The 19041-nt window shown below is 31.6% G+C and overlaps 1 protein-coding gene across 1 annotated transcript; it reads left to right on the top strand.

Moving 5' to 3' along the window:
• Positions 1-6397: 6397 nt before the first annotated feature.
• LOC130797826 (root phototropism protein 2) lies at positions 6398-13038 on the top strand. The gene is made up of 6 exons (XM_057660593.1): positions 6398-6722; positions 7913-8029; positions 8145-8214; positions 9393-9770; positions 10885-11610; positions 12045-13038. The coding sequence occupies exons 2-6, from the start codon at positions 7938-7940 to the stop codon at positions 12531-12533; spliced, it is 1755 nt and encodes a 584-aa protein (XP_057516576.1). The 5' UTR covers positions 6398-6722; positions 7913-7937; the 3' UTR covers positions 12534-13038.
• Positions 13039-19041: the final 6003 nt, after the last annotated feature.

Below are 19041 nucleotides of genomic sequence, written 5' to 3' on the forward strand. Positions count from 1 at the left end.
GTCTCTGATTGCCTTGGACCTTACCTAGGCTTCCCTCTCCACTCTGCAAGAGATCACCCGGAAAATCTCTTATAGACTAGCCTCCTGGAAAACCAAGCTCCTTTCTAAAGTAGGACGCCTTGTCCTCATTAACTCAACTCTTAACTCCATCCCTTCCTATACTTCTTCCTGCATTAGGTTCCCTAAAGCCTTCAGTTCAAAGTCGATCAAATTATCAGAAACTTCTTCTGGGGATCCTCTTAATCTTCTCTAAAAAAAACTCCACTTGGTCGCTTGAAAATTCATCTCTACTCTTAAAACCCTAGGGGGTCTGGAAATTAGATAAAATGACCTGGCTAACCAAATTGCATAACTCAAACTATGCTGGAAACTCCACTCCAGAAGATCCCTAGCCTCCACCTGACACAAGGCCAAATACAAATGATTCTTCTTCCCCGACCTTTTAATTGGGGTTCTTATATCTGGAAAAATTTAGGTAAAATACGGGGTCTCTTCGGGTAATCGACCACCTGGAGTATAAGTTCATCCTCTAATCTCTCCCTTTGGTTCAACAATTGGTCCCAGATTGGTTCCCTTAGATCTATCCTTATTGGCCCTTTGCGTCTCTAGGATCTCACCCTATCTCTTAGAGACCTCTTGGCTAATAATCAATGGAACTTTTCGTGTATTTCCTACCCCCTACCGTCTTGGCTTATCAATCACATCTCTGCTATTCCTATCTCAAAATAAGGTCCAGACCTGATGGTTTGTAACTTATCACAAGGGAAGTTTTTCAACGCCCATGACCTTCATTCCCGCCTTCATCATTCAAACACCCCCCCCCCCCTAAAAAAATTTCTATCTTCCTTTGGCAAATAGCCTGGGATGCTCTCTCCACTAGATGCACTCTTTACCACTGCTCCATCCTCTCCTCTTCCTATAGCCCTCATGTCCTTCCCTTGTTGAAACTTCTCTTTAATGTCTCAGAGACTGCTTAGTAGCCAAAGACTTTTGAATCATTTGCTTTTCTGCCTTACCTATTATTTTTTTTCAATCTTGAGCTTCCTGCTTGGTTGGGACTTAAACCTAAGGTCCTCTTCTTACTATAACTCTATTCCTTGGCCAGCCTGGTTCAGCTTACTCTTTGGACCTTGTGGACAAACCATAACAATAAGGTTTTTTTCAAACCCAATTCCTCAACATCCTATTCTTTCAACCACACCAAAACCTTAGCCTTAAACTTCTTCTATTCCCAACCTCTCTAGGGGGCATCCTGCCCCAAACCTCCTTGCATCTCCTGACATTGCCCCCCTTTAGGAATTACTAATCCAAGTGGATGCTTTCTTCTCTCTGTATCATTGGGGTTGTATGCTTCTCTAGTACAGGGACTTTGCGTTCCTCCTTTGTCCTTTCGTCTATGGCTCTTGATGCAAACATGGTTGAACTCCTCGCTATTATTATTATTGGTTTTATGGTGGCTAATCTACTCTCTTGGACCGAGTTTACTATCATTTCAGATTCTAAAGTAATTGTGGATAGCTTTTCAAATTGTTCCTCTATTACAGATAGATATTCCTTTCTTGGTAGTTTTTGTAGGGATCTCCCAAGTTGGAATCTGAATAAGGAAGTACGTCATGTCCTAGAAAGGAAGTTCACACAAAAGATTGCCTCTCACGCCAAGCGCAAACAGAGATTCTTTAGCAACTTAGACTCTTTAAGCTCACTGCCTCGCCAGTCTTAACAAATGAAGCTATCATTTTTAATTTTAGTTAGTTACTTCTTTGTCAAGATGTATCCTTAGATATTTTACTTGCTCCCGTAGTTTATCCTCCTCCACTGACTATGGAGGATCATGTGAACTGTGATTTCACTTATGATGTATCTTAACTGTTTTTAGCTTTATAATATGTTGCCTTATTTCCAATAAAAAAGTAGAATTTACATGGTGTTTCTAATATTCAAAGTAGGTGATTATAATATCTATAGTATGTGTTTATAGTATTTATATTTGTTGTTTGTAGTATTCAAATTAGGCATTTATAATTTGTATATCAAGTGTTTACAATGTTTATAATAGATATATATAGTGTTTATAGTAGGTGTCTATAATATTCAAAGTAGATATTGTGTAAATGCAACATGCTTTTGTTGAGTATGATTGTATAAATGCATCTTACTTTTTTCATTCTTTGAGTGGTAGAGACTTGCAATATTTAGCATATGTGTCATATATTTAATATTAGATGCTTGTGTTGATTATAATCTTATGAATGCAACATGATTTATATGATATATTTGTAATATGTGTTGAAATGTTGATAAAGTTGTGTATACCAATTACAAATCTCATATATTTATGCATATTGGAAAAGATGAAATCAAGCTCATATTATTGAAATCAAGCTCATTGTTGCTCAAGTAACAAATGATGAAGAAATAGATTGAATTTGGTTGATTATTGAAGGTTAAGTTTGGAAAATTCCCTTATGAAATTATTCCTTTTTTGATTGCTCATTTTTATCATTTGAATTACATTCAAAGTATTCCTAACAAGCTCGATAAGTGGTTCACATGCTGGATTTGTCTTTGAACCTAGCTAAACAAATTAGAACTAGGAATAAATAGTAAAATTGAGTTTGATAAGTGGTTCACTAAGTCGGGGTTTATCTTTGAACCTATAATTCAAGTATAATTTGATTATTGAAAGTGTATAAAAAGTTAGGATTAATGTGATTAAACTGTGTTAATAACCCTAAATTAGATATGCTTTAATGGACTGATAAATAGTAGGGGTGTTTAAAATCGGATATCAGGTCGACTCGGATCTGGAAATCCGGATATCCGGTTATTCAAATACTTAAAAATGCGATCCGGTTCCGACCCGGTTTAAACCGGGTATCCGAAATGTAATATCTGAGATATTATTAAAAAGTAATAAATAATTAATAATGTAAAATTTAGAAAATATAAACAAAATAATAAATTTATTAAGAAAATTATACGTTTAAAACTACAAAAAAAAGAGAAAAAATTAGGTTTAAATAAAATAAATAAATAAAATGAACTAAGATAAAAATAAAAAAAAAACCCCAAAAATTTAGGAATAGTTTTAATATAAAAAAATAATTGAATTTGGATTAAAACCGGGTACCCGATCCTGATTATCCGGTTTGTGAAAATCGGGTAAATTATCCGTTTTGGAAACCGGATACCGAATAATCAGGATCGGATATTTCGGATCAAGTTTTTATGCACACCGTGTGAGATTAGGATTAACTTTGCTTTAAGGTAAATTTTGGTTAAATTCTTATTAATTCATTCAATAAAACTAGGGTGTGAAAATTGAATTAATAAGGTCTAAATCTAATAGTTAATCAACAGAGTGAGAGTTTGAGATTAAAAAGATCTTATTCAATCACATAATTAATCCGACATTAGACATTATTGACAGAAGTCTGATCATACAAGAATTTAGGGGTTCCCCCACACCCTAGGCCACTTCATCACATATCTTTTAGACCAATTTTCACGGCATTTTTATTTTGTTGGATTAAAACCAATCATTTATTTTTCCCTTTAAGCAGTAGAATTAATAGAGATTATCAAGTATTTTATTCTAACTTTTTTGTGTTCAGACTGCAGTTACACGTTTTAAATTTTACATCAAAGTTGTTTTAACTAGCAATATTATAGCAAGTGTTTTTAAAATTTGTAATATGTTAAGCAAGCCTTTTCACTTCCTTTTGCAAGATATTTAGTAGGTTTTTTTTTTACTCTTTACAATTGGTGTTTTATAGTATTAAAATAGGAGTTTTCAGTACCTTTATTTTGCTAGATAATAAGTAGGTAATAGCAATAGTAGGTATCTATTAGTATTAAAGAAGGAGTTTTTGGTATCTTTATTTTGCAAGATAATAATAAGTACATATTTTGAGTACTTATAACTGCTGTTTTACCGTATTATAATGAGATTTTTAGTACCTTTATTTTGGAAGATAATAAGTATGTATTTTAACTATATATAATAAGTGTTTTATGTATAAATATAGGAGTTTTCATTGCAAATAATTTTATTTTCATCATCAAAATCTCGTTAATAGATGAAATGTATAAATCCAAATACAAATATTAACCTTTGACAAAAATTAATAAAATATTCAATAAGAATCGAAAGTTATATACCTTCGATTTTGTTTGTTGTGTTTTTTATTGTTCTTGAGATGTAATCATATTAAATTCAAGCATCAATCTTTCATTATATTCCCCCCTTCATAATTTGATTAGTTTTTTCATTAATTTGATGTGTTTACGTGCGTACTTTCTATGTAAATTAGGACAAGATATCAATATTTTTCATTGAGAACTGTTTTACCAATAGTTCTGCATGAGATATGGTTTTTGTTTTCCTGAAATTCACTTGCAACAATTTGTTTCCGTTATTTAATTTTTTTTCTTTTTAAAACTTTATTAGGTTGCTCGTGAGGATCCTTTTTTAGAAAGATAGTTTCTCAAGAAACCAAATATATATATATATATATATATATATATATATATATATATATATATATATATATATATATATATATATATATATATATATAATTAACCCGCTTAACTGAAAGTCTGAAATCGATTATGACTTGATTTGATTCAAAATAACCTGCATATTAAATGAGATTGTTAAGTTATTAACATACGTACAAATTGAATACAACTCAATCTAAAATATTTTATTCAAAAACTGTCTGAACATCCAAATATACAACTCTATCCATTATTGACATTGTAGTTTCACGCCAATAAAGACTGAGTAGATAAGAGTAGTCTTATGAGATCCAATTGATTGGTTGGATATCTAGGTCTTTTGGCTATAAAGCATGCCACGTGTAATAAAGGTTGTTGCTTATTAGATATATAGCTAAACCTCTTCCCTTACTAAATCCTTCTTTCTCCTTGTACTTGTATTTATGGGTGTTTAAAATAGATAAAGAAAAGTGTTACAAAGTACCTAATAAAAAATAATTTCTAAAAAGTATCTAATAAAAAAGATTTTGTTAAAAAATATCTAATAAAATTTTTTTTCTTTTCTAAGAGTACCAATCAACGTTTTCCTTCCGTTAACCGTTAAATATAACGGTTGATTGGTCAAAATTAAAAATTCTTCTTCCTCATCTTTAATTTATTTTCCAATTCAATTTCCTCACAATCTTCTTCCTCTACTTTTTACTCAAAATCGTGATTAAATTGAAAAAAATTGAAGATGAGGAAAAAGAATTTTTTATTTGACCAGTCAATCGTTATATTTGACGATCAACTAAAGGAAAACGTTACTTGATACAAATTTTGTTAGGTATTTTTTGGCAAAACTTTTATTATTAGGTACTTTTTGAAAAAAAAATTTATTAGGTATTTTTTGACAATTTTTTCAAAATAGATTGATAATTTGAAATTTACCCGACCTTATAATCGAATCTAATTTACCGGACTTTAAAAACGATTTACAAATATGTAAAAATTAATATGTATGCAAAACTCGATTTTAAACCGATCCATGAAAATCAAAATCAGTCCCATTATCGGAATAACTTATTCATATTAGATGAGTGGGCCCAACTGACACTTAATAACACATGACTTGTCTTGAAGAAGACTATTTTCTGCCATTAGCCGGGATTGACGTGGCATTCTCAAAGCCAGAATTAAATTAATGCCAATTATTCTTTTGGTCAGAAATCAGAATAGATAGGAGTACTACTAGATATTGCCCTACTATATTTTATTGAATGAAAACAACCATGATTGTGATTTTCTTTCTGTTCTATTCTTTTTATTTTCTTATAATTATAATGATCATATCCCACTAGTTAAGTAGTACCTAAAAGTAAAAAAATGATCAAAACAAATCTGAACTTTTTTCTTTTCAATCTATCTAAAATTAAGGAACTTTTAATCAACTATTACATGTGATGATGAACTATTAAGATAATCACAAAAAGCAAATGATATATCATGTTTCTTTATAAAATAAGTCATAATTATGTGCATATATTTCAAATATTAGTTAAGATTAAATATCATGTCATCTTTTAGCCAATAAATAAGTTTCATTTGACAAACTCTCTTTATTTGTGATATTTGAAAATTTTCAAACTTTTTAATATAATGTATGATGTTTAGGCTCGAGTTTGGTTTGTTTTAAAGAATTTTAGGTTGTTTATCTTTTCGAGAGCTTTTGTTATATTTTGATGTCTATTTTGGGTTAGTGTGTTTAATTTTTGGAAATCAAAGTTATATTAATAAAACATATTTTGTTTCATCTTGAGGTTGTTAATATTAAAGCTGAATAACCACATAACCAATTAATTGGGTGATTCGACTCATAAATTAGACTAAGAACCTGATTACGCCAAGCGGGTCAGATTTTTTCCACACCTATAAACATATTTTTTGGACTCACATTCGACCAGGCACGCCCGTATGATAGATTTACTCCTAGTACAATAGTTGGTAATAATAAAGGTGGGTACATGCAATGCAAGCTAAGAATTTATATTGTCCACAAAAGAAAGCCCCCACCATATATTAATAATAGTTATTCAAGTTGCATAAAAGTAGAGTGACCTCCTTTGGTTCCTCCAACATTAAACCAAACTGCTCTAGTCCCAACTCAATTCTTTGTTAACTTTTCCTACTCTTAATTGCATGCAAGCACAACTCAATCAAATACTCTAATCTTGTCCAAGGTTAACTACACTCCTTTTTATTGATCTTTTACTATATTTATGTTCTTGCAATGCTCTTTTAATTATCTTCTTTGGATTCATTTTCCTTATTTATGCATTTGTAATTATGTATTTAAATCTTAGACTTATTAGGTAATGGATCAATAAGTCTCTTACAAGTAATTGTGGATTATTTTTAGAACCTCAATTTAATTGATCTTTGTTTGGATTGATTTTTGATGCATATATATTTCATTTAGTTTGGTGTTCTTTTTGTAAATTCTAAGGAAACTAAGATTTAAGTAGCTTTCATTAAAAAAAAAAAAAAAAAGATTTAAGTAGCTTTATGTTTACCAATTAGGAATATTTGAGTAGAGGCAATGGAATATTGTATTGGCATTCCAAGGATCTTGTAAAGTTATCTAAAAGTTTGCATTTTCTTGTGCTTGTTTTTCGGTGTTAATGGATAATTTTTTTTATCTTTCTCCATAAGTGAATTTAATTAGTTAAAGGTGAATGAGTTGAAAAATAAGAAAATAAAAAAAGTGGATTAAAAAACTTGTTAAGACGTAGAGATAGTATAAGTTTATAAATGAGATTAAAAAAGAGAGTAGCCATTACCAAAAAGAAGGAAAAAGTGCAAAATTAATGGGTCAAACTAAAATAAAAAGAAGTGTAAATTAAGAAGTAATGAAAAGGAAAGTATATACTCCCTCGAATCCACTAGTAATATCCTATTTGCTTTTTAGATGCTATTCATCTATTATTCTTAATTTGTATTTTATTATTAATCTATAAAACATAGTCAATTGAAATCATGTTTGATTCATCTCAATGCAAAGATTATTCATATCAATTTTCTATAATTTTAAATTATGTACAATTAAAAATATTAAGGATTTAATAAGTACATTAGATAGAGTATATAAAAGCAAATGAGACATTAATAGTGAATTGAGGGAGTATTATGAAAAATTTTAATGTGTTTATCACTTCTTGATAAACTCACTAATATTAATTAACACCATAATGCCTCTATTAGGGCAATAGATCTTGAAATTCAATGTTTTTTTATACTCTGACGTTACGTTAGAATAATCTAAGAGGGTAGAAGGAGGGGATTGATCTTCTTTTTACAACTTACACTACATATTTCCAACGTCTAATGAGTAGTCGTAATATGAATTAATGTGTTTAATTATAATTTACAGGCAATTTAAAAAGCAGTGAAACAAAATGATGAATACAGCATCAAGCTTGAACCCTCGACGACGCTCTCTTGCTATGGAAAGATCTGGCAATCTTGCTATGGAAAGGACTGGCCAATGGTTAGGATTATGGAATTCCCACTTTTTTTTTCATTTTTCTCAATTTCAATTTTTTTTTTTTTTAAAAAAAAGAGTGAGTTTAACTCAATGGGCTATGACTTATGAATGATGACAGGGTATTCTCTCAGGATATTCCCACTGATATCATTGTAGAAGTTGGAGAAGCTACTTTTTCCCTTCATAAGGTACCCAAATCTGAAATCTCTTTCTTTTCCCCTTCTTACAATGTTTCTCTATTTTAGATATTCTTTATTCTCTATACACATGTTGTATGATACTAATTCCATGTAAAAGCCGAGCAAAAATACACAATAATTTCTATATCTATTTATTATTTTTTTTCATTATAGTGATCTCTTATAACCTTAAATAATCATTTATAATTTTAAAATAATTACTTATATTTTTGGAGTAATCACTTGTAACCTTAATATGATCACTTATAAACTAATTACATAAACTCCTCTCATAATAAACATCTCGTACTATACTTGTTGAAATATAAGGGCCCAAAAATAAGAAATTAAGTTGTATAAAAATTAATGTAAATTATTAATTGAGGCACATAAGTTTAGGAACCGTTGTGCTATAGGACATGTTGCATGTGTCCAGATTTACCTAGTACCTAATCTTAATTCCTCTTTTAAATTAATTAATCATAATAATCTTAACTTTATAGCAGACCTAGAGTGAATAATACATACACCTTTGCTATATTTAAGATAAGTTAATCCACTTTGAGTGAATCCAGAATCAAGTTAATTTGACAAAATGATAGAGAAGAAAAAGGATTAGCCACTTTATTTATCAATCACTTTTATTGTGTGCTTTATTTTTAATCTATAAGTTAAAATATAACCCAGTGGCCTCTTGTTTGATTCATCTTATTGTAAATTTTATTTATATTAATTTTGTATAAATTTTACTCAAGCACAATTAAATATATTTAAGATTGAAAACGTGTATTGGTAAACATGTCAAAACCAAATGGGACATTCTAAATGTATAAGAGTGAGTATAATATAAGAGATGGTAAAATCGTGGTGTGGGTATCCCCTCCTCTGTATTCATACTCATCACCTAGCGAATATATGTGAAGTAACCAACTCAACTAAAAGTTTAATAATAAGCCTTTTTGGGCTAGAAGTGTGTATTCAGCACAAACACTCCCTCATACCTGGTGCTGAATATGGTTGAAATGTGAACTCATGATCTTTTGTCACGCTAACTCTGATACCATGTAAATGAATTAACCAAATCAACCAAAGTAATTTAAGCTGATGGTTAAGGTTCTATGGTCGAGTTAGTGCACACCGAAACTTATTATATTCATGTTTGTGTAATTTTGTATGGCATCGATCAGTTCATGCTAGTGGCAAAGAGCAACTACATAAGGAGATTAATACTCGAGTCCAAGGAATCCGATCTAGCCAAAATCGACCTGTCGGACATCCCTGGTGGAGCTGAAATATTTGAGAAGGCCGCAAAATTCTGCTACGGAGTAAACTTTGAGATAACAGTTCATAATGTAGTAGCTTTGCGATGTGCAGCAGAGTATCTACAGATGACTGACAAGTTTTGTGACAACAATCTTGCTAGTCGCACAGAGGATTTCCTGTCTCAAGTAGCCTTGACTAATCTATCTGGTGCTGTCATTGTTTTGAAGACTTGTGAAGCTCTTCTTCCTTTTTCACTCGAACTCAATATTGTTCAGAGAAGTGTTGACGTCATCAGCGTTAAGGTTTGTTATTACTTCCTAGATAATTCGTAAAATAGAATGTCTAGAATGTTTTAGAAATATAACGCATTAGTATAGAAACTCGTGCAATACACGAATCAAAATCACGGGTTTAAATGATCTATTTCACCCTACATTTCAGGTGGATTATTTAAAATTTTATGTATAATAATTAGAAGGTTCTGTGTTGAATTTGTTAGAGTATAATATATCCTAGGGCCTTAACCATCAATTTAAGCTTTTGGTTGAGCTGGTTCCTTAACATGGTATAGAGTTAGAAATGAAGGCACATTTATAATGTATGCTATAAGGGATGAATGAATGTCACAATAAGTAAAGTTTATTGGTCAAAGTAGAAAATATGGAACTTAAAGGTTTATTGTTCGAATATTCATAAAAACTAACGGTCAATTTGATTATCGATACAAAATGGTAATAATAAAACTGATTTTTCATTTAATGCATCATGTCATTCCCATGTAGTAAACTTTGATCATAAAAAAGTTTTTTATTCATAATTTTCCATTACTACCTAATACTATATTTTTAAATGGTAATGCATTAGAATAAATTTTGTGAAAAAAATAAGATCATTGAAGGTGAGCAAGCATGTTAAAAGATATTTCTACTAAAATTACATTAACTTTCCATTATCATTCCCATCATTTAATACCGCCTACTAAACATGCCAAATATAACCTAAAGAGAGGCTCTCGTGTGAGGGCTGTTTAAGATCGTTTTGTTTGATCGAAGAGAAAATTATAGGAGTTATTTGTATTGTTGCATAACAGTTATAGCAGAAGCTTAGAAATTGTATTTCTTTATAAATGTGCTTTTAGGAAATACTTCACATGTGACAAAATCTTATATCGATAAAATAGTAGATTGTAGACTTGCATATATATTGGGTGAGCTAATCTTCCTACTACCATATGGTTTTGGGAAACAATGAACCTCACCAAGTGTATGCGCAGGTTAATATTCATGACCCGTGGGTTTGTGGGCCCGAGACCACGGTTGTTCCGTGTCCACACGAATGGGCCACGGTGAGATTATGTAACGAATTGTCACGGCCTAATATTACTTACACTGTTGTATTGGTTTGTGTAAAATTCAGGCATGCAGTGAAGCTACATTTCCTAGCCGTAACCCTCCAAACTGGTGGACGGACGAGCTATCCATCCTCGACATAGCTTCCTTCCAGAAAGTCATTACAGCCATGAAGTCGCGTGGGGCCAAGACTCTATCCGTGGCCAGCGCGATCATCACATATGCTGAACGATCCCTAAGAGATTTAGTTCGCGATCACTCAGGAAACGGAATCAAATCCTTCGATTCTGCCCACTCTGAACTAAGAATCCGACAAAGAGATGTTCTAGAATCTATCATAGCTATCTTACCCTCTGAGAAAGCTGCATTCCCTATAAACTTCTTGTGTTCTCTTCTTAGATGTGCAATATTCCTAAAAGCATCGACGAGCTGCAAGAACGAGCTCGAGAAGAGGATTTCTGCAATCTTAGAACATGTCACGGTTGATGATCTTTTGGTTTTGTCTTTCACTTATGATGGGGAAAGTCTATTTGATCTTGAGAGTGTAAGAAGGGTAATATCAGGATTTGTTAGTAAGGAAAAGAGTGTGGATGTTTTCAATGGAGGTAACTTTAGGGAGGTTTGCTCTGTTGCTATGCATAGAGTTGCTAAGACTGTTGATACTTATCTTAGTGAGATTGCTACTTATGCTGCACTAAGTATATCCAAGTTCAATGGGATTGCTAATCTTGTTCCTAAGGATGCTAGGAGGACTGATGATGATCTCTATAGAGCAATTGATATCTATTTGAAGGTTAGTATCCTTGGATTATAATGCCAAAAGCTAGAGTTGTTCATTTGGGTTGTCGGGTTAATTTTAGATTAGGTGTTTCAGGTCAGTTTAAAAACAGGTTTTGTGTCAACGTTGGGTTTTCATGATTTTAAAGTCATATTGAAGTCGGGATATAGTTGGCTCAGTTACAAGGACGGGTTAATATTGAATTATCAAGTCTGTTTTGAACAACTTTACCAACAACCATTGCAACATGTCAGTTTAATTAATGCTAACAATTATGAGTGTGTTTGATAAATGAGTTTTTAGTTGATCAAACAGTTGAAAACTTGATTTTTTGCTTCTACTTAGTTTTGGTTTTGGTTTTTTCAACAATTTTTTGTCTAGTAACAACCGACTTAAATACATGACTTATCTTGTTTTGATTGAGTATAACACTTCATGTTCTCATGCAGACTCATCCAAATCTAGACGAGATTGAAAGAGAGAAAGTATGCAGTTCAATGGACCCATTAAAACTCTCGTACGAAGCTCGAGTACACGCCTCTCAAAATAAGCGACTCCCAGTCCAAATTGTGTTACACGCCCTCTACTATGATCAACTAAAACTCAGAAGTGGGGCCAATGAAAATAGCTTACCAGAAGCAGTAACAACAAGAGGTCAAGTAAATGCTGATGTGTCCTTAGTAAAAGAGAATGAGGCCTTAAGATCTGAACTTATGAAGATGAAGATGTACATTACTGATTTACATAAAAATAATCAAGCAACTACATCCACTAAAACTAGCTCAAGTTCTAGTATGCCTAAGAAAACATTTTTCTCTTCAATGTCCAAGACATTAGGTAAGTTAAACCCTTTTAAACATGGGTCTAAGGATACTTCACATTTGGATGATGGAGTTGATCTTACTAAGCCTAGGAGAAGAAGGTTCTCAATTTCTTAAGGAGATTTATTTATTATTGCTATTATTGTTGTCATTATTATTATTATTATTATTATTATTATTATTATTATTATTATTATTATTATTATTATTATTAGTGGTATAATTACATTAATTAGTGACTAGTTACTATATATATGTAATACTCCTATATAATCAACATTTTAGTTTGGATTTGTTTGTAAAATTAAATTAAGTGTAGGTGTGAATTGTAATTGATGTTAAGTTGTTTTTGTTAAGCTGTAATCCCTCTTAGTGGAGTGAAATGCTATGATTTGTGTTTGATATATGTTACTTCTTGTGTATAGTTTTGTTGGGTGATTGAATGTAGACTTGATATATACTCCCATTATTCTTTAAATTAATTTCTTCCCTTTAATGTTTTTTCTTGTCTTGTGTATAGATGGATAAATGATTGCCTTCAATGTTTTCCCCTCTTTTTTATTTTAGGCCTTTGCATGAATACAAATATTGCAAAAAACTTGAAGTGGCGGATTTATTATGTGACAGTATTAATAGACTGGCTAAACTCAAATATTAAAAATATCAAAAAAAAAATCAATTCAAACCTAAAAGTGATCAATTATATATAAAGTGATCAATTACAATATTAGAGTGGACAACTTTAACTTGATAATTAACAAGTTTACAAATAATCAGTTACAACCTTAGAGTAAACATTTTAAAGCTTAATTATATGCAAAATTATAAAGCATCACTTGTAGAGTGATCAATTGAAACTTATAATCTTAAACGAGTTCATTATAACCTTAAGACAAATTCTTTATCAAGATCGTTTAGCTGTGAGACAATTTAATATGAACTGACCTAATTTTAATTTGTTAAAAAAAATTTAAAAAATATTATTTTTTGAAAATTTTATATGGTAGCAACGAAGTTTGGCGAAACACGAGTGATAGCAATTTTTTATGATTTTTTCCACATGGTAGCCACAAGGTTTCAAATTTATAAAAACCATAACAAATTTCGTTTAAAAGTTGAATAAACCGTTAACTTTTATTATTTTTTCAGATTACTAGTTGTGGGCGCAGCGCCTCAATTTATACTATTAAATTCTATAATGCTATTTTATACACGTCTATTAACAATAATACGAATAAAAATATTATAATATCAATATATTGGAAAGATAGTCAATTTGCCAAGTCTTGTGTCTTGGGACTTGAGAGCTCGTGCTCTTTCCCTTGCCTACATATTGCTTACAAACCTATATTAACCACTGGGATCTCTTGTTCTTCCATACCTTTTGCTATTTTTGGTGGGTTTGGAGGGATGTGAAAGTATCTATGTATAGCATTTTCATGACCTATTGAGTTTTGACATTGAAACTCTTGAATTTACGGGCCACTATAATCTGATCAAATTGGCAACTGGAGAACTATTTATAGAGCTTAAGCCGTTTTGGGTATGATTATATTGTACATTTGTAGATCCTAAACTAACATGATTATGATTCAAAACTCAAATTTACCTATTAGATTTTTCAGACGTGTATGTTTTTATGTGATGAGAGCTTATTCCAACTTGTTTCAACTTCTAGTACAACCAAATTGTACACTTTAAAGTAATATTTCTGTCGTATACTCGTATTATTAATATTGCATCTTTCTTCCGGAAAAGTTTTCACATTAAAGAGAGAAGCGTTTTATTTATGATTGCACTATTTTTCTCAAACAATTTTCATATTTAATAGAAAAGCAGTGCAAGTATCAAAGTCTCTATAAAAGCTGGAATGCTTACATATCTAACATTAATGGGCGTAAATAAATAGCGAGTAAAAAATTGATTGTAAACAAAAATGAAAGGAAATAAAATCTCCTCCTAAAGTTAAAAAAAATGTTGCAAATCTTCATCTATGAACATTTAGCTTTGGGACAAACATTATAGTATCTCTAAAAATTAAAAGCAAATTAGCAAAATACTGCCATCCTATAGGAAACAGATCAGTTTCTTATCTATGAAAAAAAAACTGGAGACTGACCAATTGCACATGTTATCTAGTAAACTCTACCTGCACACCAGTGACACAACTCCCCTTCTAGCAACCTGAGCCTGCAAAGTGAGCAATGACAAGGGGCATTAATATACAAAATAGTGAAAAATAACAATACTAAAACCCATCTTTTAGGAACAAGGCTTTGATGATGGTGTTGAGTGAAGCATAATGATACATTATCCAAATATACGACAACGCCAAAGCTTTAATTCCAACACCTTACCAGCGTATCAGTCATCATTTAAATAACAGGGAAAAAGAAAGAAAAGATGGCATGGAAGTTTGAAGATCTTGAGCATGCACAAAATTCAGCATAAATGGAAAGGCTAACCTTTGCTCGCATTGCTACAGCACGACCACCTTCAACCCTAAGTGATGCGCTCTTTTCCAAAAAGAAGGGAAATCAATTATGTGATTTTTCCAAAAAATAACACAAAATATAAGGAGAGATTGACAAAATATCATGTGGTTAAAAACCTTGATTCTTGCGTCTAGAGATTTAAACATTGTTGCATTCTTTAGCATATCTAATATGATAATAAACCTGAAATGAACATATCACAATCAACGACACAATATAAAAGTACAAGTACACAACACCCTTAAGGATAATAATGATTGTTATTCACCTGACTCTACTGTCTTGAATGAATACATGCTCTAGTTTGAGAGATTTTTTCATCCTGCATACCGAATGAGAATATTTTATAACTTTCTCTCTCTTCAATAACCTCATCCCTCCTTTCATCATCTATGCTCAACCATCATCCATGACGCTACCTCCATTATCAATCCCATTTCCGCCTTTCCACCACCTCTCACCGCTGTCATGATCCACCCTTACCGGGATCGAGGAACGATTTGGGTCGTGGAACGGGGTCGGTGTCGAAATTTACCAGTATAAAATTTTTTGGGTGGGAACGAAATGTTTTGGGTTGAGTTTTTTCTTTTGGTATGCGGATCGAGGTAGGAATCGGGATCGATTGCCCGATTCCTTTAAAAATATAATTTTTATATAACTTTTATGTATAAAAATGTGATTAAAGTTGAGAAGATTATTTAGTAAAATAATTCTAAATTACTGTCATATTTATTACATATACACGAAGTACAATATTACCAATATAAACATATAATCAAAAACTCAATTTAATCTAGTACCCTATCTATAGTACTAGTGTACTCAAATATTCAAAACAAATAAATTGCTAATAGCCCACTTCCCACATGTCCTACCAATATTCACCTTTCCAATATTCAAAATTACTTCCTCTGCTCTGATATTGTTGCTACATTTTGTATGGGCACAATTCTTAAGAAAAGAAGGTTGAGCTATTCTGTTGATTTGACTGTATAACCTCCATTACTGTTAATTGAAGAGGGAAAAAAGGAAAATAGCTTTGGTAGTTGATTAAAATAGGTGAATACATGGCTACAGTACATCAGAAAGTCCATATACAAAGAGCTTCTGATTTAAGCAGATTACAAAAAAGGAAAATCTGAACTGATTTCACAATAAATTTCCCTCCAAAATAAGATTTTTCCACTAAAACATAACATTCCCACCAAAATTTACAAATTTCTACAAAAAGTCAAAAGTTGAATTACAACACAGTACATCAGAATACCCATATATAGAGGCATTCTACTTCATTTCTTCAATTCATAGCCTTATTTTGATATCTTTTCTCCCTTCCAAATTGTTAATAAGAATTTGGATCCAATTCATATTCTTTCATCAATTCTACAAAACCGACAAAACCAAACATAAGTTAATTTTGGGGTGGGGTGGGTAGGGGGGCAATGAGAATACAAATTACAGCTCAAACAACCAAAAAAAAAATAGATGGATGAAGTTCAAGGTCAAGAAGATGAATTCATCAATCCTGATATTGAGGTATTTATTTCTTACTTTGAAAACCTTAATATAGATTCTGAATTTGACATTTATGAGGAGTACACAAGTGAAAACTATGGAAACATAGATGTCAGTTTGACTTTAGAGGATACCATTAGCCAAAGTCAATCAATCTCACAGGAGGAAATAGTAGCTAAATAAAACCAACAACAAACTTCAACACAATAATCAGATAGGTCACAAAAGGGAATTGCCAACACAGACCAGAAAGTTAATTGTACAGCAATTAACTTGTTTGTCTAAAGAATCAGATAGACGTTTGCCATGGGATACAATAAAAACAATTGCATTGCAACATAACACATCTACGTGGACAGAAGCAAGGGTTTGGAAATCAGCCAAAACAGCAATGCAAAATGGCATTGTAGTTGATGTTAATAGTAGAAAAGGGGGAAGAGTTGGTAGGAAACTAAGGGTCTTTGACATAACTCTGCTTAATGTTGTTCCAATTGAAAAGAGGACCACAATTAGAGCAATGGCAAGTGTATTAGGCATTGGGCATTCACAAGTTTATAGAATGATGAAATCTGGTAATATTAGAGTACATATAAATTTAATTAAACCAAAACTTTCTCATGACCACAAAATAAGAAGACTCAACTTTATTCAATCCCAAATAATACCACCTACTGTAGACAACCTACCAAAGTTCAGTTTGATGTATAATGTTGTACACGTTGATGAAAAATGGTTCTACATGAGTAGGGAATCAAAAAGATACTATTTTAATCCCTTGGAAAGAGGAAGAACCATGTAGGTGTGTACAAAACAAAAATTTTATAGGTAAAGTAATGTTTATAGCAGCTGTTGCAAGACCTCAAATTAGTACTAATGGAGAAGTGTTGTGGGATGGAAAAATATGAATTTTTCCATTCCCAGAGACTTATTATGCGATGAGAAGGTCAGAAAACAGACCAGCAGGTACACCACAGCTAAGAGCAATAACAAAAGTTACACGAGATGTTATTCGAGACAAACTAATCAATGAAGTTCTACCGGCAATCAGATTGAAATGGCCAGTAAATGGATTCAAAGATATTTGGATTCAATAAGATAATGCCAAGCCACATATTTTAACAAATGATCAAGCATTCAAATGAAGAAGCCAATAAAGATGGATTTAACATAAGACTAGTTTGTCAACCGGCATCCAGTCCAAATATGAACATCTTAGATTTGGGTTTGTTTAGTGCACTACAATCAATTCAATTAAAGTCATTCCCGACAGACCTCAAAGATTTGATCAAGGTGATCAATGATGCATACGACACTTTTGAACCAAAAATTTTGAACTACACGTGGATACAATATCAACTATGCATGATAGAGGTGTTGAAAGTCAGAGGTAGTAATAATTACAAGAATCCACACATTGAAAAACAAAGATTGGACAGGTTGGGTATGTTGCCAAGACAATTAGAAATTCCTCAAGAACTTATAGATGCAGCACGTCAATTTTTATCTCATGGTATAATTAATCTTAATGATCTTCCACAAGAACATTGAAATTAATTATCAATATGTAGAAATGGATTAACACCCTTACATTTTTGGATCACAAGGGTTGTCTAACTTTAGTTAAGTAGACATTTTGTAAATCATTACTATGTTATGTAGACAAGGATCAACATTTTGTAATGGAAAGAATATTTAAGCAACATTTTATAACTATGAACTTATGTACACCTCTCCATTTAGTCATTGAGGTGGTTGTTACACATAAAAATCTAATCAAGTTAAACATCATTCAGCAATCCAAGTTTCACTTGTGTAAGTTTCTTTAACTCTCAGAATTAATGTTTAACATCATTTGAAATTGTACAAATGTAAGTATTTCAGCCTCATCTTAGGGCTTGAAATGACATTGAGACAAAACACATTAACTATTGCCAAATCAGTAACTTTATTAAGTTTCAGCCTCATACCAAGAAATTGGTATGGCAATGAAACAACATCAGATAGCAAGTTATAAATATGTTAATATCTCATGCTCATGTCAAGTAATCTAAGGTGGCAATGAAACACATTACAATATACACATTTCATCAGACAAATAACAATCATCATTGAGAAAGCAGATAAGTATGGGACACAATACATAGCATAGCCAACAAGACAATATTTTTCATCAGCATAAACATCATCATAAACAACTAAATAAAATTTAGAATGCTCATGTGTGAAGACCACGGATTGTCGTCTTGCATGGCCGCTTTGGTTTAGGTTCCACCTTCTCAAATAATGCATAATCCTCCTCATCTGGTAAATTGTAGTACCAAGGTAGGGGTTCTTGTTCAGGATCATCAAGAGAATTTAATTCCCCACAATTCAAATAATAATGATCATACCACGAACCAAAGATATTGTCATATTTGATACATTCTTTTTGGACATCAGTTAATGAGTCGAGCGATTTTTCCTCTGTTTCCATCTCCAAAGGCAACCAAGCAACGTAATTTTATGTAGCAACAAAAACAGAACAGAAGAAGTAATATACCAAAATCATAACTACATAAAACCAAAATCAATACTAAAAACAGAACCATTTAAATCAGATAAAAATTAATAGACAA

This window comes from Amaranthus tricolor, chromosome 13 (assembly GCF_026212465.1).
Source record: "Amaranthus tricolor cultivar Red isolate AtriRed21 chromosome 13, ASM2621246v1, whole genome shotgun sequence".
Taxonomy (NCBI): Eukaryota; Viridiplantae; Streptophyta; class Magnoliopsida; order Caryophyllales; family Amaranthaceae; genus Amaranthus; species Amaranthus tricolor.